The following is a 23,887-nucleotide window of genomic DNA, read 5'->3' on the forward strand; positions in this document are numbered from 1 at the left end:
AATTCATAACAGCAGCAAACTTACAGTAATGAAGTAGCAACGGTAATAATTTTATGGTTGGGGTGGGGGGTGGGTCACCGCAGCGCGAGGAACCATGTCGAAGGATCACGATGTTAGGAAGGTTGAGAGCCACTCTTTAAAGCGAGAAGCGGCCGTGCTCCCAAGAGCTCATGGGCTGTGCTGCTAGTTGTGTGTCCCTCTTCCCTCTTCCTCCCTCCTTGTCCTTCCCTTCCTCCTTCTCTTCCTTCTTCCTCCTCTTGCCTCCTCCTCTCTCCTTTCCTTGTCTCCCTCTCCACCAACAGAGTCTCACTGTAGATCCCAGACTAGCCTCAAACCTCACGGTAATCCTCCTACCTCAGCTTCCAGAGTTCTGGGATCACAGCCATGATCTCCCCCGCCCCAATGCCGGCAGGAGATGTGTCTTCTAGTGTCTTCTAAAATACTTAACCACTAACATTGAATAACATGAGTCCTGGGATGCCTCCTGTCTCAACCTCCCCAGTGCCGGGATTACAGGCACACACCACCACACCTGGCTTTTCCACATGAGTTTCTCGAGACCCAACTTGGGGTCCTCTTACATGCGCGGCAAGCACCTTACCAACCGAGCTATCTCCTCATCCCCTATCATAGGTTTTGACTTTCGAGAGCTATTGTTAAGGACCACTGTATCATCCCACAGCCTCAGAGGAGCAAGGACACACGGGCAGCGGCAGGTCCTGGGCCCTGCACAAGGTCATCAGTGTCATCAGCTGCTGGCAGGAGGACTGGTGTCAATGAGTCTCAGGTGCCCCAGATATGTCTGGACCTGGTCCATGGAGGAACAACCAAATGAATGACCCAGGAAGACAGTGTGAGTTTACAGCAAACTGTGCCACCTGCTGGCATGGGGACCACACCTCCCATACCCACTTGGAAGAGAAAGTCCAGGCTGGCCCTCAGGCTCTTGTCTCTGGCCAGCTCTTAATACACCCTCAGTTTCCTCAACCTGTCTCCCCAGCAACACCCTGCCCTGCCCGGGCACTTGGGCCATACATATTTTTCACTGCTCTAGTCACGGCCCTGGATGCCCTCCAAGGCCTCAGATATGCCAGACAGATAGGATTTCCAGTTCAGTCTTTTGTGTGACTACTCAGGGATGTGGTTTTGCCCTCCAAGTGGGGGCCTCCTTAGAGGGCTCTAGACCCACCCCACCCCTCAGCACCCCAGGTTCCATGTCTATATGCAGTTATGGACAGCACACTGTTAAGACTCCATTTTGGGAATGAAACAAAACACAAGAGCCCTGAGTGCTGAGCCCCGTTCTTCTCGGAAAGCCTGAGGGACACAAGCTGTTCCAGTGCCTGGCAATGGCTGTGGTTGCAGCTGTCCACAGCTGGACATACCTTCCTCTCCAGTCACTCACACAGAGACAGGGCAAGAGCCAGAACCCAGAACCACCCCCCAACCACCTCCCCCCCACCCCCGGTCTCCACTGATGTGGCCATCTGGATCCCCAGGGCTTACTGTCCTGAAACTCGGGGCTACTGGGAGCCTCTCTGGACAGCTCTGGGTGTGTCTATAAGTTTCTGCCAGACTGGAAGATACACTTCTCACACAAGAAGCTCAGTCCTGCCTCCCAGATCCAAACACTCTCAGAACTCTGCTGAAAAGGAGACGATGCATATGCTGCCATTCTCTTTGTTGTTGTTTTGTCTTATATTTGTGTAGCCTTGGCTGTCCTGGACTCACTTTGTAGACCAGGCTGGCCTCGAACTCACAGCAATCAGCCTGCTTCTGCCTCCGGAGTGCTGGGATTAAAGGCGTGCCTGCGCCGCCACCACCGCCCAGCTTATGCTGCCATTCTCTTTTATTGTCCCCAGATCCCGGCCAGCAGAAGCAGGCTGTCCTGATCCATCGGTCACCTGGCTTGGCCCTGGCCTCTATACAGGCCAGGCTCTCATGGAATGGCCCTTGTGAAAACCAGATAGCCTGCCTCGGTGAGGCACTGAGAATGTGGCTCAGTCGACAGTGCTTGCTTAGTATGCAGAACACCCTGGGTTCCTTCCATCCGCAGGGCCACATAAATAGGGTGTGGCAGCACATGCCTGTAGTCCCAGAACTATGGATGTGGAGACAGGAGGACAAGAAGGACAGCTCAGGAGGATCCTCAGCTACAGAGCATGTGTGAGGCCAGACTGGGCTCACGAATGAGAGAGGGAGGGTGGAGGGAGGGGAGGAGGAGGAGGGAGAACTGAGGGAAGGGGAGGGAAGAAGGAGGAAGAGGAGGAAGAGGAAAAAGGAGGGAAGGAGGGAGGAGAAGGGAGGAAGAAGAGACAGAGGGAGGAGGGAAGAGGAGGGATGGAGAAAGGAGGGAGGGCAAGAGATGGGAGAGGAAGGAGGGAGGAGAGACAGAAGGAGGAGAGAGGTAGGAGAAGGGAGGGAAGATGAGGGAAGGAGGAGGAATGGACAAAGTAGGGATGGAGGGAGGAGGGAGGGAAGGAGGTGGGAAGAGGGAGGAGGGCGGGAGGGAGGGAGGAGGACTGGACAAAGTAGGGATAGAGGGAGGAGGGAGGGAGGGAGAAAGGAGGGAGAAACAAAGCCTTCTTTAAGCAACATGTGGCGGTACATATCTGTATTGCCAGCACTCTGAGAGGCCCGAGGTAAGAGGATTGCTGTGAGTTTGAGGCCAGTCTGTGATACAGTGAGAATCTGTCTCAAGTAAAGCTTCCTTGAGAAACTACATGAAGCTCTACCCTTCTCCCAGGCATCCAGGACCCCCCCACGGCATCCTGTGGTGACCACACAGGCTATGGCTATGTGGAGACCTTCTGCTTGCTGCGCAGGGCCAGGAACAACTAATGCTAGACTGACTGTGCACACCACTCGCGAATGGCCAGCTCATGCCTCCACTGATGCCAAGCTCACACCACTCCCTGCTCAGGGCAGATGCTTGTGGGACACAGAAAACTCCACTTTCGTACGTGAGGAGGGAACGGAATGCTGCACTCTCTGCCATACAGCCCATGGCATCCGTGGCCACTCCACCCCACAGGCAGCGGCCTAGGCCTCACGGTCTCCTGGTTTAAGCCCTATGGCCAGGTTTTCCTTTGCTTGTGGGAATGTGTGGTGTTCAGGACTGGGCTCCTGCACAGGAAGCGGGCTAACTGTCCTCTCTGGGAAGCCAGGGAGGCCCATTCCCTCACCACTCCAACACTCCCCTCATCTCCCCATGTCCACCCTGGTCTGCTCGAGGACGCAGGGCAACCAGAAACAGCAAAGTGCTTTCCCTGCTTCTGAAGCACTTATTGGTCTTTTTTTTTTTTTTTTTTTTTTTTTAATTTGAGGATTAAACAGCAGGGAATGCAGGATTAGTAGAAAAATCAGGGCAGAGAGCTGAAATCTGGCTGGCCAACACACAGCTGGGCTGTCCCTGGGGACCCACACTGTGCAGCCTGTCACTTCCACGGGCTTGCATGTCCTCCCTGGCCATGCTATAAAGAGCAACAGCCTGCTGCGACTGAAAAAAAAAAAAAACAAAAAACAAAACAAAACAAAAAACAACAACAACAACAACAACGCAAAACCCTGGGGACACGCAGGGTAGCCAGTCTGTGGCAGTGTGGCACGTATGCTCTAGCAATTCCTGAGTGTCCTGGGAGGTCAAGTGCTACACAGTACTCTCATATCCGCTCTAGCGATGGGAGTTCTACCTCTTTTGTGACACGGTGTGGGGAGGAAAGCCCACTCCAGTCCTGCCTTGTGTTAGAATGAAGTCGTGCACACAAGCATGCATATTCCTCACCTTAAGTTTTTGAGACGGGGCGGCGGGGGACGGGGGGGGGGGCTATCAATGAACTAGAGCTCGCCAACTCAGTTAGACTGACTGGCTAGCGAGTGCCAGGCATGCTCCTGTCTCTGCCACCCCAGTGCTGGATTGCAGGCGTGCCAAACCATGCCTGGCTTTTTTTTTTTTTTTTTTTTTTTTTTAAACATGGGAGCTACAGATCAAACTTGGGTCTCGGGCTCTTGTGGCAAGCGCTTTATTGATTAGGCTACCTCTCCCGTTCCCTAGGATGAAGTTGGTTTTTTGTTTGTTTGTTTGTTTGTTTGTTTGTTTTTAGAACACAGGACAGTTCCTTTAGTGTGTCCTGCTTCCATGAGGACTGGACAGCAAGCTAAGAGAGAAACAGGCCACAGCACATGCATAGCTCTGGATGCCATCATCAGCCCCGTGCGGAGTCCCCCATAGCCTCTGAGGCTGTTAAGAGGATGCAGTCTCCTCTCCAAGGGGGGGTCCTTTAAATGTTCACATTGTCAGCTCCTCATTAGAAGGTAGCGCTTACCCTCACAGAACAAGACGGACAACCATCCCCAGGTGTGTAATGCTGGCAGAAGGCTGGGAGAGACAAGGAGGGTGCAGACAGCCTGGATACTCGCTTAGTCGTCACTGCGTTCACTCGCAGGTAAGTTTTGCCCTTCCTCACCTGGCCTGTTGCCTACACACTACAGCCAGGCCTCTCACGTCCACCCTAGTGTCAGGCACTTACTTCATGGGTTTGAATAGCGCCTGCCCGTAATTCTGGAAGGTCATGATGAGCTTCAGCTGTGTGCCCCCCGACTTCATGGCTGCAGGGGGGAGGGAAGAAAAAAAAAAACAATTCCTATTCAAACCACACAATTTTACCAGACTGATCTTCAGAATCCGGTTCATTTGCCCAGTGGAGCCTTTGGTGCCTGGGAATTGGAGCCAAGACCTCTTGTAGTATTTGCCTCTCTCACCCACACACACCTCACTGTATACTGAATCATCTCCAGATGTCTAATAGCATGACTCAGTGTGACTCGGTGGCTGCCTCAGGCTCCTGACTGCCCCAAGGCGGCAGAGCCAGATCAAGGCTGTAGCCACCAGGCAGCTGGGTCTTCCCCACTGAGCCAGAGAAGTTAGAGTTTTCAGCAATGACGCACCTCAGCTAGCTGGAGCCCCTCCTGACGTAGCAGTAGGGTCTGAGCCAACTCTGTAGTGTAAACCCACAAAGGGCCCAGGGCATGGGCAGGAGCAGCTGTCTGCCAGTTCAAGAGTAAAGCCACACACATGCACACCTTCACAGGAGCATATACTCTGGAGATGCACCTACATACGCCCACTTCTACATGAACATCTCCCCACTTAAACAGACGTCACACACACATCTCTACACACACACACACACACACACACACACACACACACACACACACACACACCACTTCTTGCCTAGGCACACCATGCTACTAGGACTTAGTGAAGGCCTGAGCAGTCACTCTGAAGAGACTCCAGATACCTTCAGGTTAGAAGCACCTATATATATCATCTCAGGGCGTGGAGGGGTAGGAAAGCTTCAGAAGGTTCCAGAAGAATTGGCACGTCACCAGTTCTGAAGGCTGATGGGTTTCTAAAATGATCTCTCTTCCCCGCCCCCAACCTTGGATTTCCCTTTTGCCGATGAAGGAGATGCAAGGAAAGCCGTTGTTCTAGGTCAGCTGTGGGACGGGACGGGGGGGGGGTGCCCAGGTTGTTCAAGGCACAGGGACATGAAGGGGGACGTCACACTGCACAACGTGGCCAAACGCATACACGGTAGCTTGCCTGGTGTGTGTACAGGCATCCTGTATCTATGGCGGGCTCTGGGGAAGGGATAATGCCACCGATGTGACTGAGCCAGAACTTGCACTAGACAGGTGGGTAGGAAAACAAGTTACAATCTGCAGCAAGATGACCTTAGACTCCCTGGTGAAGGGTGCAAAGCCGGCATGTGCTGGGGCCCGATGTCATCTTGAGTACCAGTCCTGGGGCGGGGGAGGGGGAGAGGTTAGTCACAAAAGAGTAGAGATAGGCAAGCTATGAAAAGGTTGTCTAGGGGTCTTCAGAATCCCCCAAATGAGGCTGAAGATAATGGGTGGTGACAGCAGGGGACAGGCTCTCACCATTTGGTTGCCAGGCATAATAGGACTGGCAGAGGACTGTGGCTGATGGTACCAGGGTCAGGGGAGGCTCATAGGTATATGTGTGTGTGCGCGCGCGTGCGTGCGTGCGTGCACACGCATGTGTGTGAATGAGGCGGGGGGGGGGGGGGCGGAGGGGGGGTAGAGAGAGAGAGAGAGAGCGCGCGCGCGAGAGAGAGCGCGCGCGAGAGAGAGCGCAGAACATAGGTTTGAAGGTTCGGTGGAGCTGGGCATGGTGGCACATATCTTTAATGTGAGTACCTGGGAGGTGGAGGCAAGTGGATCTCTGTGAGTTCCGGGCCAGCTGGTCTGCATAGTAAGTTTCAGGCTGGCCAGGGCTTAAGACCTTGCCTCAAGCAATACTTTTCCTCAAAACAAGACAAAACACTTTATGGAAGAAATAAGAAAGACCACGATGGTCCACTCTGGTCTTCGCACTAAAGTCTGCTTAGCTTCCTTAGGCTGGGCATCCTGGAAGGGTATGCTTTTCAAGTCTCAATTTCCCTTCCTGTAAAATGGGGCTTTTTACCGTGTGTAGCTATTTCCTCCAAATTAAAACATTTCCTTCTGGCTGGATATGGTTGCCCAGGCCTCTAATCCCAGCACTTGGGAGGCAGAGGCAGAGGCAGAGGCAGAGGCAGAGGCAGAGGCAAAGGCAGAGGCAGGTAGATCACTTTGAGTTCGAGGCCAGCCTGGTCTACATAGTGAGGTCCAGGACAGCTGAGGCTACATGGTCAGACTCTATGTCAAAAACACCAAAACCAGCCAACCAGCCAACCAAAAAAAAAAAAAAAGATTAGTCCTGGTGGGAGGCTCATTAAGATTTAGTAAGTAAATAAAACTTACAAGGCTTAGGAAGTTCCTGAAACTTCCAAGAATCACAATGTCCCTCCTCCTAGTTTATATAAACAGTAACAGTTGATGGGGCAAGGGAGACCCTGCCATAGGCCAAGCTGCCCGTGGGTCATGCAGGGTACTTCAGGGATGCAGCTGTCACGAATCAGGCTCATTCATACTGAGGTGGTCTTTCCTGTGGCCTTTGAATCATTCATGCTCCTGAAAATCATCCTAACACATTCACTGGTTCACTAAGCTAGCCTTGGCCTATCATTGGTGCTCTATATCGGGAGAGTAGGTACTTTTTTTTCACATCCTCTCGCAGAAAGTCCTATGATACTCCTTTGAAAGTTTGTGGAGAGAGGCTCAAAGAACAGCAGTAGCCTAGACTCACCTATCCAGTGGGGACAGTTGCCCTGCTGGGATTAGCAGGGGACCTTCCTGGGTCTAGACCTTACCTGGCTACCCACCTGGCTGTTTGCTGAGTATGATGGGACTTAAGACTGATTTGGGGATCCACCAGGCCAGAGTGGCTGCTATGAGACTCTGCCCTCTTCAGGCTACCACACGTCTCACGCTCCTTTCAAATTCAGGGTGTCACCATAGCAGCAAGGGCAGGTAGTTGGTGGTGACCCCACAAGATCTGTGACTACCATCCTCCTGTCCTTTTGAGCGACACAGCAAAGTGCTTGCAGTTTGACTATTAAGCAAGCAGCTTATGAAACATTAATGCTGCAGGAACTTCATTTTCCCTCTAAAGACAGGGACACGTGGATTTTTTTTTCCAGCCCCGATACACAGACTGGCAGCAAGCCTGCTCCTCTCCCTTGGGAGGCTGGCAAGGGATTTTAATTTTCTGTTTTCCCTTATCTGTGCTTTCTAACTATGCACAATGGACCTTCACTGCATTTCTGGGAAAGTGAAAAAGAAGGAAGTGATTAAAAAGTTTGCGGCACCGTTAAGTCTGGGTGCACGGCCCCATTTCCGTTTAAAAACAGAGACTGTTGGGTTTAATGGTTCCTTCCTGAGCTGGGCTCGTTTTAAGGTTCGTAATCCTGGCTTTCAAATAGCAAAATATTGTGTTAATCTGGTCAGTTTGGTCTGTCCCCGCCCTTCCCCTGCCACCTGCTTTTCTCGCGTTGAATAGGCTCTCATGTAACCGAAGCTTGCCTCAAACTTGCTATATAGCTGAGGATGACCTTGAACTACTGACTCTCCTGCCTCGATGTCCTCAAGGCCAAATTTCTTCACTGCTGGGTATGGACCCAGGGCTTTACACATCCCAGCCAAGCACTCTGGCCACTGAGCTACATTCCAACCTAGTCAATCGTTTTCTAAGTGGGTCCTATTTGCCTCCCTATTGCCCTGACACGGTAGGTGGCTGGATATCCCACAGAGAAGACCAGGGGCTGTAGGACACAGAGCCCTGAGGCGACTAAGACACCACTGACTCAGCCCAGCCTCAGTCCTGCAAAGTGTCTGAAGCTTACAGGGGGCTATTCTGCTTGGAACGCAGACCCCGCGTATCTGACATAGACTGCTTTGGGCTACAGCAAAGGCTCAGGCTATCTTCCTGTGTGGGCGACAGTCATGAACACACACCACCGTGTGCACTAGGCTATCCCCCCACTGGAAGCTAAGGAATTGGGCTAGAAATGGGTGAACAGGGTGGAGGGCCCAACAGGTCTCAGGGCCGGTATACAACATGGGTTTTCCTCATGGAGACAGATGGGAAGTCACATCTATATGAACGTTCCCCCTCCTTACTAGGGCAGAGGGGTGGTTCTGTGAGAATCTGGGGCCCAAACTCTGGTTAGGGCACTCCTTCACAGGGATTTCTGTAGTTTCCAGTGGATTGAGAGGGAGAGAGAGCACATTTTATATCAATTAATTTGATTGTTTTAAAAAGACCTATTGGGGGTTGAGGATGTAGCTCAGTTGGTAGGGTGCTTTCCTAGTAAGGCTTGAGTTCTATCCTGAGCACTGGGGAGGTGAAGGCAAGAGGATTAGGAGTTCAAGGTCATCCTGAACTCCCCAGCACGTTTGACACGACGCCAAGATACAGAAGAATCTATCTCAAAACAAACAATACCAGTGGGCCACACTTGAGATGTTGCTTGGTGGCCCTCGGGGAGCCTCACCACTGCCAGGGCTTGGCCTCGGCCTGTCTCATCCGGGAGAGGGGACGGGTGATTGTGTTTGGGGTCAGTCAGGCAGCCCTTTGATGATTTTCACACACACACACACACACACTCACTCACACACATACACACCCTGTGCCGCCTTTTGAGGGACAGAGGGGAGACTGTTCTCGAAGATTAATGGAGGCAGGTGTTCGCACTGTAAGCGAAGGCCTCCCCTGGGGAAGGCTCACATTCAGAGAATGTGCCATTCAGCTCTTCAGGCCTTGTCTCACATGTCCCTGAGCAAGGGAGAAGGTCTGCCTATGGCTCGGACGCTGGGCGCTTTTCAGAGTCCCCTTCCCACCTGCCAATCTTGGTCTTGAGAGAATGGGCATGGGGTACATTTACCTGGTGGGCAGAGGCCAATCCACGAGGGTCTGGACTAGCTGAATGAGCAGGAGGTGACCATGGCTGTGGCCAGGTCTTCAAGCTCCTGGCTTGTGGTGTGGGGCCTTCGGTTTCCAGCCTGTCACTGCCTCATTCCAGACCCATGTGGGGAAGCTTCTGCCCCAGTGGCCTCCAGCCTGGTGTTACTATGTCATACTGTCCTGCCAGGCAGCTCACTTTTATTTTGAGAGTGGCAGTCACAAGAAACCCCAGAAATACCCCTGACGGAGTCAAGAAAGTGGGGCTTGGCTCAAGCCCTGAAGCTTCCTGGCTGCACAAGGAGAAAATGGGGGAGAGCCGAGAAGGAGTGGGGCACCCAAGTCCCCACTGGAGGACACTTTTTGCTCTTGACCGTCCATCCTACTGCACTGATCAGCCTAAGTATTTACTGCCTCCCTGGTGCACCTGATCTTGGGGCCCCCCTCTTATTTCAAGAGGTCCCTCTAACACTGGGGTCTGTGACTGCCAGTCACATACCACCCCACCCTGGTGCTCCGACTCAGAGGCAAGGCCCTGTGACCCTGTTGTGGCTGGCACTGCTTCTTGAGAGCCGTGGCTCTGTCTCCTCAGACAGGGCTGGGCTCTCCCCTCCCCCACCCCAATTCACAGGCAGCATTTCCAGGGGTGCCCCAGTCATGGGCCCTTTGTTCCTCGAAGCTCAGGGCCAAGTCTCCCAGATTCCATTGCCACCGGTTCTTTCCCTCCGGCAGATCAGCTAGCTTCAAGGACTTTCTGTTGTACTGCCCTGTTCTTGTGTCTGTGGGGCCTCGATCTGACCTAGGTGGAGCTACCTTAGAGATCTCTGCTCAGGCCAGGGGCTGCCTGGACCCCCTCCTCCCAGGGGGAACTTCTCCCTCCAAATTTTCAAGTGTAGAGCGCTTGCATCCATACGCATACACGATGGTGATTTGATTAGCACTGGTCCCAGCCAAAGGCGTGGTGGGCTTGACTTGCAGCTGAGCAGAGGTGACTGACTGCAGAGTCTCTCTCTTTAAAGGCAGCAGTGGTCCGTTACCAGGCAGCCTGGAGCCTGGCTATAAATAAATCTCTATTGGCCTTGGCCAGCGGCGCTGTGGGCCACACAGAGCCTCACAAAAGGGAGCAAGAGGTTCTAAACAGGCGAGACTTAATGGATCTATTCCAAGAGGGCGTGGAACCCCTCTGGCATCATTTTCCATCACAACAGTATTTCCTGGCTCCATATTTCATAGTGAGATGAATAACCTGAAGATTAAAGTCATCACTCCTGGGGCTGGGGAGACGGCTCAGTGGATAATGTGCTTGCTGTGCAAGCATAGAGACCAGAGTTTTGAACCCTAGAACTCAAGCAAAAGCTGTGCAGATGTGGTGGCTGCCTGTAATCCTAGCCCTAATGGGGCAGGCAAGGAATCCCCCCCCACCCCACCCCCGAACAAGCTGGCTAGCTAGGCTAGTTAGAGCTGAAGAGCTCCAAATTCAGAGAGTGACTTCGCCTAGACAAATAAAAATTAAAAAACAAAACAAAACAACAACAAAAACAACCCCCCCCAAATTGAAACACCAAATGCCAACTTCAGACCTTCACACCATAGGCATAGATGTGCATATATATACCTGCATACATGGACACACACTTAAATATACATGTGCACAGATACTTCACAAGCACAAATAACACACATACACACACACACACACACACACACACACACACACACACTTAAAATAATAAAAATAAAGTCATTGATGCTGGGCCACAGGGAACCTTGAGGCAGAAGCAAGGGGATGCTACCCACTACCCAGGAGAAGTCTGCCTTCTCTGGAGCCTCAGTTTCCCTAGTTGTAGGAGGCAGTTGGAATGCAGCCTTAGCCTTTGAAGGCTCTGCTCTGATGTACCGTAGGCCACAGCAGCACTTGGGCAGAGGCAGATCCTGTCCACGGGCACCCGGCTTGTTACCTACCAGTGGCTACGGTGTGATATCCCAGAAGAGGCTCTTCTGTCTCAGGGAGCCAGGTGTCCACTCAAAACTTTGGCTCAGTCTTTATATCCACAGCAACCTTTGGGGCAGCTCAGGATGAGTCAGGTTGGCTAAGGCAGGAGGGAATTGCCTCCAGCAGGCAGCCTCCAGGAGAGTGTCTAGTCTCCAGGGCATGATGCTGTGGTCACGGCCAGCCATTTCAGGCTACTCCCTACAGAGCAAGATGTCTGGGCCTGGCCCACCTCTGCTGGTATAAACTCTAAATCTCGAAGGAGATATGGGCGTCTGTCTGTTTCCAGGTCCCTGGGGAAGAGGCTCAGCGTGCCTTGAAGTGTGGTTGCCACACGGGGATCCACCGGGCGGGTGTTGTGGGCAGCTCTGCTTTACACACCCGTGGGGCAGGCATCACAGAGTTACATCTCTGAACTTTCTGGGCAGCAGGATTTGGGGATGGAGAAGGGAAGCATTCTGGTGATGCATACCCTGCGGGGTGGGGGCGGGGGGGGGGCGGGAATCCTTGAAGCCAGGAGGTCAGACTCTCCTGGCTACAAAGCAAGTGTGACTTCACCTTGGGAGAAAGCCACCTCTTTACAAGACGTCAAACTCACGTTTCACTCCCTGATACACTTAGGATGGATCACGTTATGCTACCTGGTAGCTTAGTGTGGGCCTCGGGTTCAGGTGGCAGTGACGAGGTCCTCTGTCGGCCTAGGTGACCATTCTACTTTCCAATAGCTTCTGGGCCCCCTTTGGAAATAAAGGACTTGGCATGTCTACAACGGCACTGGACAAAACTGTGGTCCAGCACATCAGTGTAGGGTCCGCTCAAATATCCCTTGGCCCCAGAAGGGCATTGGCTGACTCCAGGACACCCCACCACATCAAACCCTATGGAGAGCCTAGGCTGCTCCCCCATCAGCATCCAAGCACCATCATCTTTTCTCAGTAGATCATCAGACCAAAATGGGGGTGGGGCTGCAGAGGCTCAAGGTTAAGCGTGCAAAGATGAACAGAAGTCCCTGAGGTGAGCACAGCTCCCAGTGCAGCCCTGGAGCCCAGGTTCCTTTGATCTCTGAGCTCTTGGATGATAGATCCCCTTACCTTTGTACAGAACAGGTGTCAGGGAGGACAGAGAGCAACAAACTGAAGCACCCACAGGGGGCTGGCAGGCTGTGCGGATAACACAGCACTCAAGCACCCTAGGCTTGTTTTTGCACATATCTAAGGATGTCACCCTCTTCAAGGTCACTGGAGTACATGGCTCCTTGTACACACATGGGCTGTATGATCCACAGAGGCTGCAGTACTTCTGAGAGCTGGTCTCATCATTAAGGCCTTCTACTTGCTAGGAAATTGCCCTTCTACTGAGACACGCCCCTACCCCTTCACTGGGGGATTCTAGGCAGGTGCTCTACCACTGAGCCACACCCTGAGCTATTCACTGGGGGATTCTAGGCAGGTGCTCTACCACTGAGCCACACCCTCAGCCACTCACTGGGGGATTCTAGGCAGGTGCTCTACCACTGAGCCACACCTCAGCCCCTAACTGGGGGAGTCTAGGTAGGCGCTCTACCACTGAGCCATACCCCCGCCTCTCACTGGGGAATTCTAGGCAGGTGCTCTACCACTGAGCCATGCCCCTCACTGGGGGATTCTAGGCAGGTGCTCTACCACTGAGCCACACCCACAGCCCCTCACTAGGGGATTCTAGACAGGTGCTCTACCACTGAGCCACACTCCAGCCCCTCACTAGGGGATTCTAGGCAGGTGCTCTACCACTGAGCCACACCTCAGCCCCTCACTGGGGGAGTCTAGGTAGGCGCTCTACCACTGAGCCACATCCCAGCCCCTCACTGGGGGATTCTAGGCAGGTGCTCTACCACTGAGCCACATCCCAGCCCCTCACTGGGGGATTCTAGGCAGGGGCTCTACCACTGAGCCACACCCCAGCCCCTCACTGGGGGATTCCAGGCAGGGGCTCTACCACTGAGCCACACCCCAGCCCCTCACTGGGGGATTCTAGGCAGGTGTTCTACCACTGAGCCACACCCCAGCCCCTCACTGGGGGATTCTAGGCAGGTACTCTACCACTGAGCCACACCCCAGCCCCTCACTGGGGGATTCCAAGCAGGGGCTCTACCACTGAACCACACCCCAGCCCCTCACTGGGGGATTCTAGGCAGGTGCTCTACCACTGAGCCACATGCCAGCCCCTCACTGGGGGATTCTAGGCAGGTGCTCTACCACTGAGCCACACCCCAGCCCCTCACTGGGGGATTCTAGGCAGGTGCTCTACCACTGAGCCACACCCCAGCCCCTCACTGGGGGATTCTAGGCAGGTGCTCTACCACTGAGCCACATCCCAGCCCCTCACTGGGAGATTCCACTACTAAATTATATTCCCAGTCCTCAACTCATGTTTTTATTTTAAGAAAGGATCTTGTTAAGTTACCCCAGCTGGACTTGGACCTTTCAATCTTCCTGTCTCAGCCTTCTGACTAGCTGGATGACAGGTTTCACCTTCATGCCCAGCTTGGGTATTTCTTTTAACAGTCACCCTGTGCTCCAAGAGAAAGGCCTATGCATTGTCGCTCCTTTATAACAAAGTACCCGTGTTAACAAGGACTATCCCCTACTCATCCTGAAACCTCTGGACTCCACAAGGGGTCTGACAAGGTCAGTTGAACATGCACTCAGTTCTCTCTGGGTGGAAGACCACTAGCTTGCTCCTTTTCATTAGGTGAACTGGCTGAGCCCTAGGGCAAACTGGGGTACAGGCTTTTTTTTTTTTTTTTTTTTTTTTTTTTTGACCAGGCAAGAGCCCAGCACACAGCTCAGCAGAGCCCCAGACACCTCTAAAGAGGTAGGTGCCGCTGCAGGCAGGCAGCTTCTAACTGCTCCATGTCAGCAATTGGACCAAAGCCCATAACCAGAGGGAGCCTGTTAGCAGATCTACTTTCAAGACACATGGCAGTCTACCCAAGCACGTGCAGCTGGGCACATCAGGGCCACCCCTGCAAAGCCTCAGCCCTCAGCTTGTCCTGTACCAAGCCACCAGCAACTTCATTAACAGCCCCAAAACCTGCTCAGCAACTGCTCCTGATGTACTGTTCTCCTTAAATAGAAATGCTGGGTTTTTCCTTCCTTCCCTCCCCTTTTTTTTTTTTTTTAATATATATTCAGTAGATTGCAAAGTCCTGGAGATATTCCTTTTCCTTTTGAATTGCTCCATGCGGGATACCCAGGCCCCGAATTTGTCTCTCCCTCCACTGGTGAGACCCCTGGTCCCCTACCGAGCTCTGAAGGGAACAGGCTCTGAGCCTCTGGCCCTGGCTGAGCCATGAAATCTAGCGGCCCCTGAAGGATGGACAAAGGTGGCCCATGCGTAGGTGCTGGAAAGAGATGCTGAAACTACTAAGGATCATCAGTGCATTCTTTTCCAAGGGAGGGTGGGCGGGCCTATGTGTCTGTTTGCCAGTGGCCAAGATGGTGACTCTCACTTGCCAGCATATCCTGCAACAGTGCAGCAAAGGTTCACAGTAATGAGCTTTGAGGCATCCATCTGGCTCCTGGCATCATCAAAGCTGCCACCTAAACACCTCAAAAGGTATGGCTCCCTTGCCAGTGACATGCATGGAAGGCCAGCTTCACACAGTCCTGGCGTATCCACGCCAAGGTACCCTTCGCACCAAGGGCATGCAGGTGGCTACCTACCGACGCTGGTGATCTTCTGAGAGCCGAGGTCCTGCAGTAAGGCATCGATGGCCGGGTTGTGTCTGGAGTACAGCTCATACCGGTTGATGCCGATGTGGAATTTGAGCCAGTTAGGATAGAGGTCCACGGCGGCCTCGCCGGTGGGCAAAAATTCTGCACCCTCAGCACCTTCGTGTGGCCTGCAAGGAATACAGGCAGGCTACAGTCAGATGCAAAAAGAGAAAGGGAGGCCAGGGGCTGAGGAATGTGGGGAGCTGGTCCTGAGGGTCAGGCAGGGCTTGCGACTTTGGGTTCAAAGTACAGGATCGTTAAAAGCTGCCTTCACTCTGCCATGTCTGCACTTTCCTCCCCGGCTGCGGTTCCACCGCCTAATAACACACCTTAAGGCCTATAATTCTTATTTACCCTCTAGAGACGCCCCAGACAATCCTAACTAACACTAGCCTGGACCCAGAGTGTCAGCGCTATCTCAACATCTCCGGCCTGGGGTCACCAAAAGTGCCCCCACACGAATGATGTAGCTGGGAGTGGGTGGGAAGGGGCTGACTGCCAGCTCTTCCTGGGACCCAGACAGCCTGGAAGTTGTAGGCACACCCAGCCAGCCAGAAAACCTTCCCAGCTTCCTGCCTTGGTTCCAAGAACAGGCGCAGGACCGGTGCGAAGGGCTAGATTTGGTTTTAATGAGTGTAGCCATAGGTGGGGACGGCAGGAGAATGGAGAGTCCAGGCTCAGAGGGAAGATATGCTCCCGCCTGCTTTCTCTGGCCAGGGGGTTGTCCGGAGATAGAAAAGACCCTCTGGGAGCCTGCTAGGCTGGAGGGGGAAGAGGGACAGTTTTAGCTCTACTTCAGTGACAGGTGAGGATACTTCAATTCTAGTCTGTCCCACACTAGAGGCAAAAGGAGGAGTGGGGGCGGACTCCAAGAAGCCACACCCCTGACTGCTCTCTCAGCAGGATGGTTTCTGGCTAGCAAAGGCCAGAAGCAACCAAATGGCTCACATGTGCAGGCACAAGGCACTGGGCCTGGTGGCATGGGGGGAGGGGGGTCGGGGAGAGAAAGGATTTCTGAGGCTGTTTTGGACCAGAGGCACGAGCTCACGTGCTCCACGCTCCCCGCCCCCCCCCCCAACTCCTTCCTGGGAACCTTTGCAGGTTATTTGCTCTAGCCAGCTGGCGGTTAATATTTCACTCTGCCCGGCTTATTTGGATCCGTGCAGCTGTGGGGGTTGGGGGTGGGGTGGGCACAAAGCTGGGCAGCTTGGAAGAGAACTCCAGGATGGCTGTCTGCCTCCCTATGGCCTGGCAGAGTGGCCCCGGGCTCACACCCTTGTCTGGGGGAGGTGTCCACACTGCCAGCATCACTCCTCAGCTGTCTTTGTCCCCAGTGATTGGATTTAAAAGACTCATTAGGTACATTCAGGCCTTTTGGAGGTGTCCACCCTAAAAAGCTAACCCATCGGACTTAGAGCCAGCAGCCCAGCCCCTCCCATGGGAAGGTGGCTCCCATTCTCCCTGGCTAGCTCTCCAACAAATTCATTCATCTGCTTCCTCGGCCATCGCCAGGGCTGGCCAGCAAGCTTCCTTGTAGGTAGAGCACTGGGCTCCCCTGGCTTCTGATGGGCCGCCAGCTTCCCACACCAAGGCACTGAGAGCTTCCCAAACCTCATCAGCCCTTCTCCCTAGGATATCAGTGTGGAGACAAAGGCAAGGCCCACAGTAAAGAGGCGCATCTGCCCCGCCCACCAGGCGTCCCCAGCGGCTTCCTCTAAGGGTCCCCAAAGGTACACAAAATGCTTGGCCCGTGAAATAGCTTTCTAGGGGGATGCCCTAGCTCCATCCCAGCCCCGTTTCTCTGCTCACCAGTCAGGATTCTCTGCTGCTTTGGGGTTAAACCTGATGTCGCTGTTCACATTAAACAGGACGTCGTCCTCTGTCAGTGGAGGCACAGCCCCCTGGTAGAGTGGGTGCTCAAACAACTTGGCTAAGAGCGATCCGTCCCCGCTGGGGCCAGGGAGCGGCACCCGCGATCGGGACCCAGGGTCTCTAAGCAGCGGCCGGTGCGCCGTGTCACGGGGAAGCGGGGAGCCGGGCTCCTGACCCCGTGGAGCGTTATCAAGTGGCTCCGCTGCGGGAGGAAGCTTCTCCAAGGAGTGGGAGGTTAGGTTAGAGGCTGGATCTGAGCTAAAGTCTTGCAGGATGCGCAGTGTGTGTTTGTTGGGCCAGCCTGCGTCGCCACCGGCTGACTCCCCTGGTTGGCTCCTCGCCTGGGCCCAGCCTGGGCCAGCTGCTTCTGCCGCCGGCTGAGCGCAAGAGCAACCGGGCTCCCCGGAGGTTCGCGCGGTGCGCCTGTCCAGCTTGGGTAGCAGGTCAACAGCAATGTGCAAAGCGCAAGCCAGTAGGAACACTACCAGGATGAGCACGCGAAACCTGCGCACCAGGATCATCTTCATGGCCGCGCAGGCCAGCGGGCTTGGGGGGGGGTTCTGGACGCGCGCTCTGCTGGCTCCCCTCAGCTTGGCACCAAGCCGGTCACAACTCACGGGTCAAGGTCCATTTGGCGTACAAGCAACTACCAGCTCGGGGGCTGTCCCCAGACTCGGACGTCGTGGAGGACACCCGCCACCAAAGCACCGGCTCTCCAGGGCATCTCGGGGGGCGGCCAACGGCCCTCGTCTGTGAAGCTGGTGGCAGTAGTGACAGGGAACGCAGAGACGACGACGGTCTTCGAGACAGCGACCACACTCATTGGGCGTGTAGGCAGAACGCTCGGCTGTTCATCCCCGCCAGGGCACGACAGATCCGATCCAGAACGCGGTACTCATGCTTGGCCACGCCGGGTGCTGGGCGGGTGACAAGGCGGCTCCTCTGCGCTGTCAGGCTGCGGCTGGGAGGCCGGTCTGGAGAGACAGAAGCGAGAGGGGGAGCACGAGGGGGTGCGCAGGGCGAAGCCGCGATCTGGCAGGTGCAGCGGGCCGACCTGGAGCGCAGCGCCCGCACGGCGGAGCTCTAGGCACCCCGCGCCCGGCCCGCTGATATCCGAGCGCCTCGGAGCCGCCCCCCGCGTCAGCGTCCACAGATTGGCGGAGCCCCGGCCCCGCGAGGCCCGGCTAGCGGGGCGCTCGCCCGCGCTCTGCTCTCTCCTCCCCTCGGCCGCGCCCCGCGGTGTCGCCTCGCCTCCTCCGCGCAGAGCCAGGAGCCGTAGAGGCCCGGCCCGGAACCCACAGGCGGCGCGGGCTCCGGCCCTGTGCGCTCGGCTCTCAGCCTGGTTGCTTGCGTTCCCGGAGCTCCGCGCGCCGCCAGCTGCAGCCGCACGGCTCCTCCCCGGCGAGTGGAGGCCAGAAAACAGGCCAAGTCCCTCCCTGGAGCCCGCGGGGCGTCTGCGCGGCCGGACGAGCTCCCCTCCGGGTGGTGTCCTGGCACCTTGGCCACCGCAGCCCGCTAGGTGGAGGACTAAGGGACGTCGTTGCCACGCGGCGGAGAGAACGGCGTGGGAGAGCTTTGGGCCCCAATCCGAGGGGACGCCAGAATCGCGGCAAGGCTGCCGGGCCCACCCCACCCCAGGGGACACGCCTGCGCCTTAACCCTGGCGGCGCCGCGCGGCGCTTGGCTAAGTGGCGCGGGTGCGCGGGCGGTGGGTGGGGCGCGTCTCGCTGCCTGCGCTCTGGGATGCTAAATCGGGGTGCACACTTAGGGGAGGTCTGCTTTTACCATGTGGCCTCATCTGCGGCCGTGGGGCTTCTGGATCCACAACCCCTATTAGGAAATAGGAATCCATGGGAATTTCTGCTTAAAATTCTGGGAAGGTAAGCGGGAAAGGGTCACACATCCATAGGCGGAGCCGACCTTCCGCCCTCAAGCACCTGCAAATTTCCAGAGCAGCCTAAACCAGCTGCTGTGTAAGGGAGTGAGGGGGCGGAGCCTGTGCGCTAGGGGAGCCCCTCTTTGTCATCCTCTCCTGGCTGTGCACCCAGGCCCTCTAATGCTCCCAGTGAGGCCGAGTTCTCTATGAATCGAGTACACGGCTTATGTTATTTCTGAAGCGTCAACGATGAGTCTATGGTAGCCGAAGCTCGGTAGACGCCCGCTAGCTGCTAAGCCAGTAGAAAGGGAGAGAGGGCGGAGTTCTTAATACTCCTGTGACAAGAGCCTATGCCTGTGCTGGGCTGCGTAGTAGAAACCCAAGAGTGCAGTAGGTAGGGCCTAAACAGAGGTGCACCCCCAGGAAGGTATGGCTTACACCAAGGAAATTGAGACATGCTGCGTTCACCCTCCCTCCCTCCCTCTCACACGGACAATGAGTTTGTGTGTGGGTGGTGGGTGGTCCTGAAGTGGGAGTAGAAAGAAAGCACCCTCATGATGGGACCTCTGGGCATCGATGAATGCCTCAAGGCAGAGAGGCAGCAGCTGATGGACTGAGGAATGGGAGGGGGTGTGCCAGTTTGTGGGGCTCCCTGTTGTCTCCTGGTGTCCTGGACACTCCCTTCACCACAGTTGTGTGTCCCCTTAGAGAAGTCCTGGCTCTCTGGCTCCTACCCTAGGGAAAGCAGGGCGTAGTAGCCAGAGTAAATCCAGTGGATTGGCTGGGTTTTTTGCAGCAACTCCTACCCTTCCTCTCTGCCCAAGATACAGGCACTTCACAAAGGGTCTCTGGAGAGCCTTTGCTCTCCTAGTTCCACCCAGAGGCCCCAGAAAGGCCAAGGTGACCCATGCAGAAATGTTCTCTGAAGGTTTAGTTTTCCCTCAGAGGAAGGCGGGACACACTCAGTGCCCCAGCGACTCCGAACTGAGGAGGAATTTAACACAGAGACACACACACACAGATGACACACATGGAGGGACACAAGGGAAAACGGTGACATAGATACATACACAAACACACAAGTGCACGTAGACATTTTGGCATAGACACTGAGACAGACACAGGCACACACACACACACACACGTGACACACAAGGAAAAACAGTGACACATGGACATACCCGTGTGCATAGATATACACAGATGCACAGACACAAGTAGAAACACAGGTGGCACACAGATACACAGGTGACACACAGATACACAGGTACATAGAGAGACACTGCTATGCAGGCACACACACAGACACAGAAACTGAGCCTCCCTAGGCCTCAACCTTATGCCTCGGTGGGCCTGCCTGAGGAGGACCATGGTGATGGCGTGCAACGCCTGTCAGAACCCAGGGGCTGATCTGGAGCATTTCCCCTCCAAGGCAGAGCTCTAGTAAGCCATCGTGAAATACATCAAGCATGTAGAGGTTCGGCAGAGGGGTGGCATAGCTGTGAGGATCCTGCTAAATTAGCAGGGTGGCCAGCAAAGCCCTCAAGACAGTACGCGTAATACAGATGTGTGCTTGAGGGAATACCCCCTCTTGTCCGTCTGTGTATGGTGCTCACGCAAGGACTGCTGTGCAAAGGCCCTGGGGCACAGCTGAGAGAGGCCCACAGAGTTGGAGCTGAGTAAGGAGTGAGAGTGAGGGACTTCAAGGAAGTGACAGTGTCGGGGGTGGGGGGTGGGGCCCACAGGTGAATTGTGTCTTCAAGAAGGCAGGCCATGGGAGGCTAGGGATAGGGCTAGAATGGGGGGGCGTGTCCTAGCTGTTGTTGTATTTGTGTGGTTTGGCCTCAGAAGTTCCGGAAAGGGGAACAGTTTGTAGGGTGAGCGGAAGGGGGCACCAGAGCCCGGGGACTGAGTTGCCACACCTGGAGGGGCACAGATAGGCCCGGAGTCAGGAATGGATTGGGAATTTTTACTTGCTGTAGGCAGGTTTGGTCCCAGGAATCCAAACCAGTAGAGAAAACTAGAATCCTCAGAAATACTGGGCTAGGTCAGGAGGGAGTGGTGGAATACAGTTAGAATCCCAGGGGCCCCAAAGCATCTTCAGGAAGCTAAGAAGCACAACAGGTTGTTATCAGCAATGGAAGGGAGGGATGGAGGGAGGGAGGGAGAGAGGGAGGGAGGGAGGGAGGGAGGAGAAATAGAGAGGAACAGAGCTGGAGAAGGAAGTATTATTCTATCCCAAACAAGACCAAGGGTGTGGGGAGGCCAGGCAGGGCAGGATGCAAAGTTAAACTTACCTTCACCAAGGGGAGCTTAGGTGAAGAGAGAAGTCTTGGTCCACAGAAACATCCTCCTGGTAAAAGACACTCCTGATGTTTCCAGCGCTCCCCAGGAGCCTGTCTGTCACATATCAAAACAGCACAAAATAGCCAATGTGCCACAGAGGCACAGTTGAGGCTTATTTTAATCTCACACAGTCATCTGAAGGCAAAGCTCCATGCCCTATGCTCATAGGGTTGTATCTTGATTCCCTGCAGTCATATGGGGACATGTCCTTGTGCCCTGCACTCATATGGGGGCCATATCCTGGACCCCTACAGTCACATGCGGAACCATTTGTAAGCATAAGGTTACTGTGTAGTTTAAATGCTGGTTTCTGTACCCTCCATGTCTGGTTGCAAGCTTTGTTCTGAGAATTTACTGTCTAAATGTTGTGTAAAATCTGCTCCACAGTTGGCCCCCTGATATGTCAATAAAGCAGCTTACAGCCAATCGGTGAGCAGGGGAAGAATAGGGCTGGATTTCCTGTCAGCCAGGGGAGGAGTTAGGAGAGGAAGTAGGGGGATTGAGCCTCCGGGTAGAGTCCAAGGAAGATCAGGAGGAAGGAGCTGGAGCTGAGGAAAGCTACAAAGTGCAAGTATTGCTAGGATGTTTGCTGGGAGTAAGGCAAAATATAGAGGGTTAAGAACAGACTTAAACTGCTCAAGATTGTGTTGTGAAGCCTTGTATTATAAAAGAGTCTCGATTATTTGTGTGATAGCCAGGTTAAGAAATAAGCTAAGAGAAGCAAGCACTGTTATATTAAAAATAACTGCGACAACACATTCTGGTCTGGCAGCCATATTTGCCACCTTACTCTGACTTCTACGTGTGGGAGAGAGCAGAGAAGTGGGGCGGAGTCTGCAGATGCTGGTAGCACATACCTTCACTTACTGGGAGGGTGAAGGAATGTGGCCTGTGAACTTGGCTTGGGAGCTCACAGAACTCTCTGAAGACACTTTAGTCAGCACCCCATCCATCACCCACCTCTCCACCAACTTATGTCATGGAGATCTGCCTGGGAAGCCCTGGGTTGCCTGAGTCAGTACCTGCTTTCAGCGCTCAGGAAAGTAGTTAGGCACAAGGAAGTTGGGGTGGGGGAGGCTTGGGGCCAGTGAAGACCCCCCCAGAAGGATTGTGAAAAGGGCCACAAGCACTTTGGGGATTCCAGTGAGCTGGGGGCAGGGCCCTGTGGGCAGAGAGGGACTACATACAAAATCTGCTGGGCCGCAGAGGGTCTGTCACTGGGAACAGCTAAGAACAGTGAGTTGAGAAATGGCCTCTCTACTTCTGCACCCAGTTCCCTGTTGCTCTTGGGACTCCTGGAGTCAGAGGAGATGCTGTGTGCCCTGCAATCTCGGGGAGTTATAAGCCCTGGCTGGCCTGCCTGGGGGCCCACCATTGACCTCAGTGGCAATGCTGTGTGCAGGTAGATAAAGGCTACACAGAGGCCAGCCCCAATGAGCTGCATCCATTGGCAAAGAAAGAAGCTGTGTATATGATTGTCTAGAATGGTGGAACCTGGCTGACAGAAACAATCCAGGCATGGTAATCTGGGCATGGATGCCACCGTAGCAAAGGGAAGAGACTGGGTCTAGGAAGTTTCACTCTACAGTGGGCTGGAGCTGGCCGACCTGTGTGTGTATTAGCCAGCAGGAAGGACGTCCATGTGCAGAGGGACCCTGGGTTCTCCCAGGATCTTAGAGACCAATCCGCTGCGGGATGCCAAACATTCCTATTAAGCAGGTAGAGAGGACGGTCCAGATAGGCCCAGGCCTCCTTCCTCAAGATAGGAGAAGTGTAATCTGAGAGCTGTCCTGTCCTCTGGACTCCCTACTCTGGTCAGGCTTGGAGGTGCCCAGCTAGCAATAGAGAAAGGGCCATTGGGCCAGACAGCCCTGCACTCATAGCTCTCTGGTGTTTCCTGGGGGTTCCTTGTCCACAGCTATTGGGGAAACGGGTCCTGGTATCAGATTGACCCTGCAAATCTAGTCACTGTCCTTAGGTGGGGGGAAAGAGACCTCAATGGGATCCGTGTCCTCTAGGCTGAGTCCGGGGGACCAGGGGAGGAGGATATGGGCATGACTGACAGCCCTCAGGACGGACATGCAAGAAAATCGACCAGTCCATTGGTTAGTACTTGAGACATTCTTCTTCAGACATAGCCCAAGGAGTCTGAAAAGCAGGGGTCCTTTGTTTTAAGTAAAAGGAACAAATCCGGAAGCCAAAGAAGGATTGGGGATACAGGCTTTGTGGCAGCACTGGGGAAACTGAGGCAAGAGGAGGTTCCAGTCCAGCCTGAGCAACTGAAACACCTAGGGAATCTTGGCTCAAGAAAACACTATCGATAACAACCCGGAATCACACAAACATAACAATTAAGAATATTGACTTCATTTTATACATATTTTATACTTTCAATACAAGATTTATTTTTCCCTCCTACCACTACAGGAAGTCGTTGACAGATGAGGTGACCATCTTTGGACCATAATAAAAATGCCAATTAATTCCCAAGGGCTGATAAGGTCCCATATATTCACTGAGCTGTGTGTTCGTGCATCTGGAAGGTACATGTACATGCAGATGCATGCTGCATACGCGCTGGGCAGGTGCACGTGTGTATGTGCATCCTGGGATGTGCTGCACAGGTGGACACACATGCCTAGCCGACTCACTTGGTGGGCTCATGTGACTCCCAGAGCCTGAGGCACCGTGATGGTGCT

The 23,887-nt window shown here is 54.3% G+C and overlaps 1 protein-coding gene across 1 annotated transcript; it reads right to left on the minus strand.

Annotated features, from left to right (window-relative positions):
- Window positions 1-4,441: 4,441 nt before the first annotated feature.
- On the minus strand, window positions 4,442-18,088 carry LOC127202510 (extracellular serine/threonine protein kinase FAM20C-like). The gene is made up of 3 exons (XM_051161145.1): window positions 16,904-18,088; window positions 15,044-15,222; window positions 4,442-4,608 (listed from the first exon to the last, which is right to left on the minus strand). The coding sequence occupies exons 1-3, from the start codon at window positions 17,491-17,493 to the stop codon at window positions 4,526-4,528; spliced, it is 852 nt and encodes a 283-aa protein (XP_051017102.1). The 5' UTR covers window positions 17,494-18,088; the 3' UTR covers window positions 4,442-4,525.
- Between the last annotated feature and the right edge of the window lie 5,799 nt (window positions 18,089-23,887).

Source organism: Acomys russatus, chromosome 19 (assembly GCF_903995435.1).
Source record: "Acomys russatus chromosome 19, mAcoRus1.1, whole genome shotgun sequence".
In the NCBI taxonomy this organism is placed as follows: Eukaryota; Metazoa; Chordata; class Mammalia; order Rodentia; family Muridae; genus Acomys; species Acomys russatus.

Bases quoted from the DNA above. Each gene is read 5' to 3' on its own strand.
- LOC127202510 (XM_051161145.1), bottom strand. From the start codon at position 17,493: ATGAAGATGATCCTGGTGCGCAGGTTTCGCGTGCTCATCCTGGTAGTG. The intron at 15,223-16,903 runs GTGAGCAGAGAA...TATTCCTTGCAG, and splicing joins GCAGCAGAGAATCCTGACTG to GCCACACGAAGGTGCTGAGG. The intron at 4,609-15,043 runs GTAGGTAGCCAC...TCCCCCCTGCAG, and splicing joins TCAGAAGATCACCAGCGTCG to CCATGAAGTCGGGGGGCACA.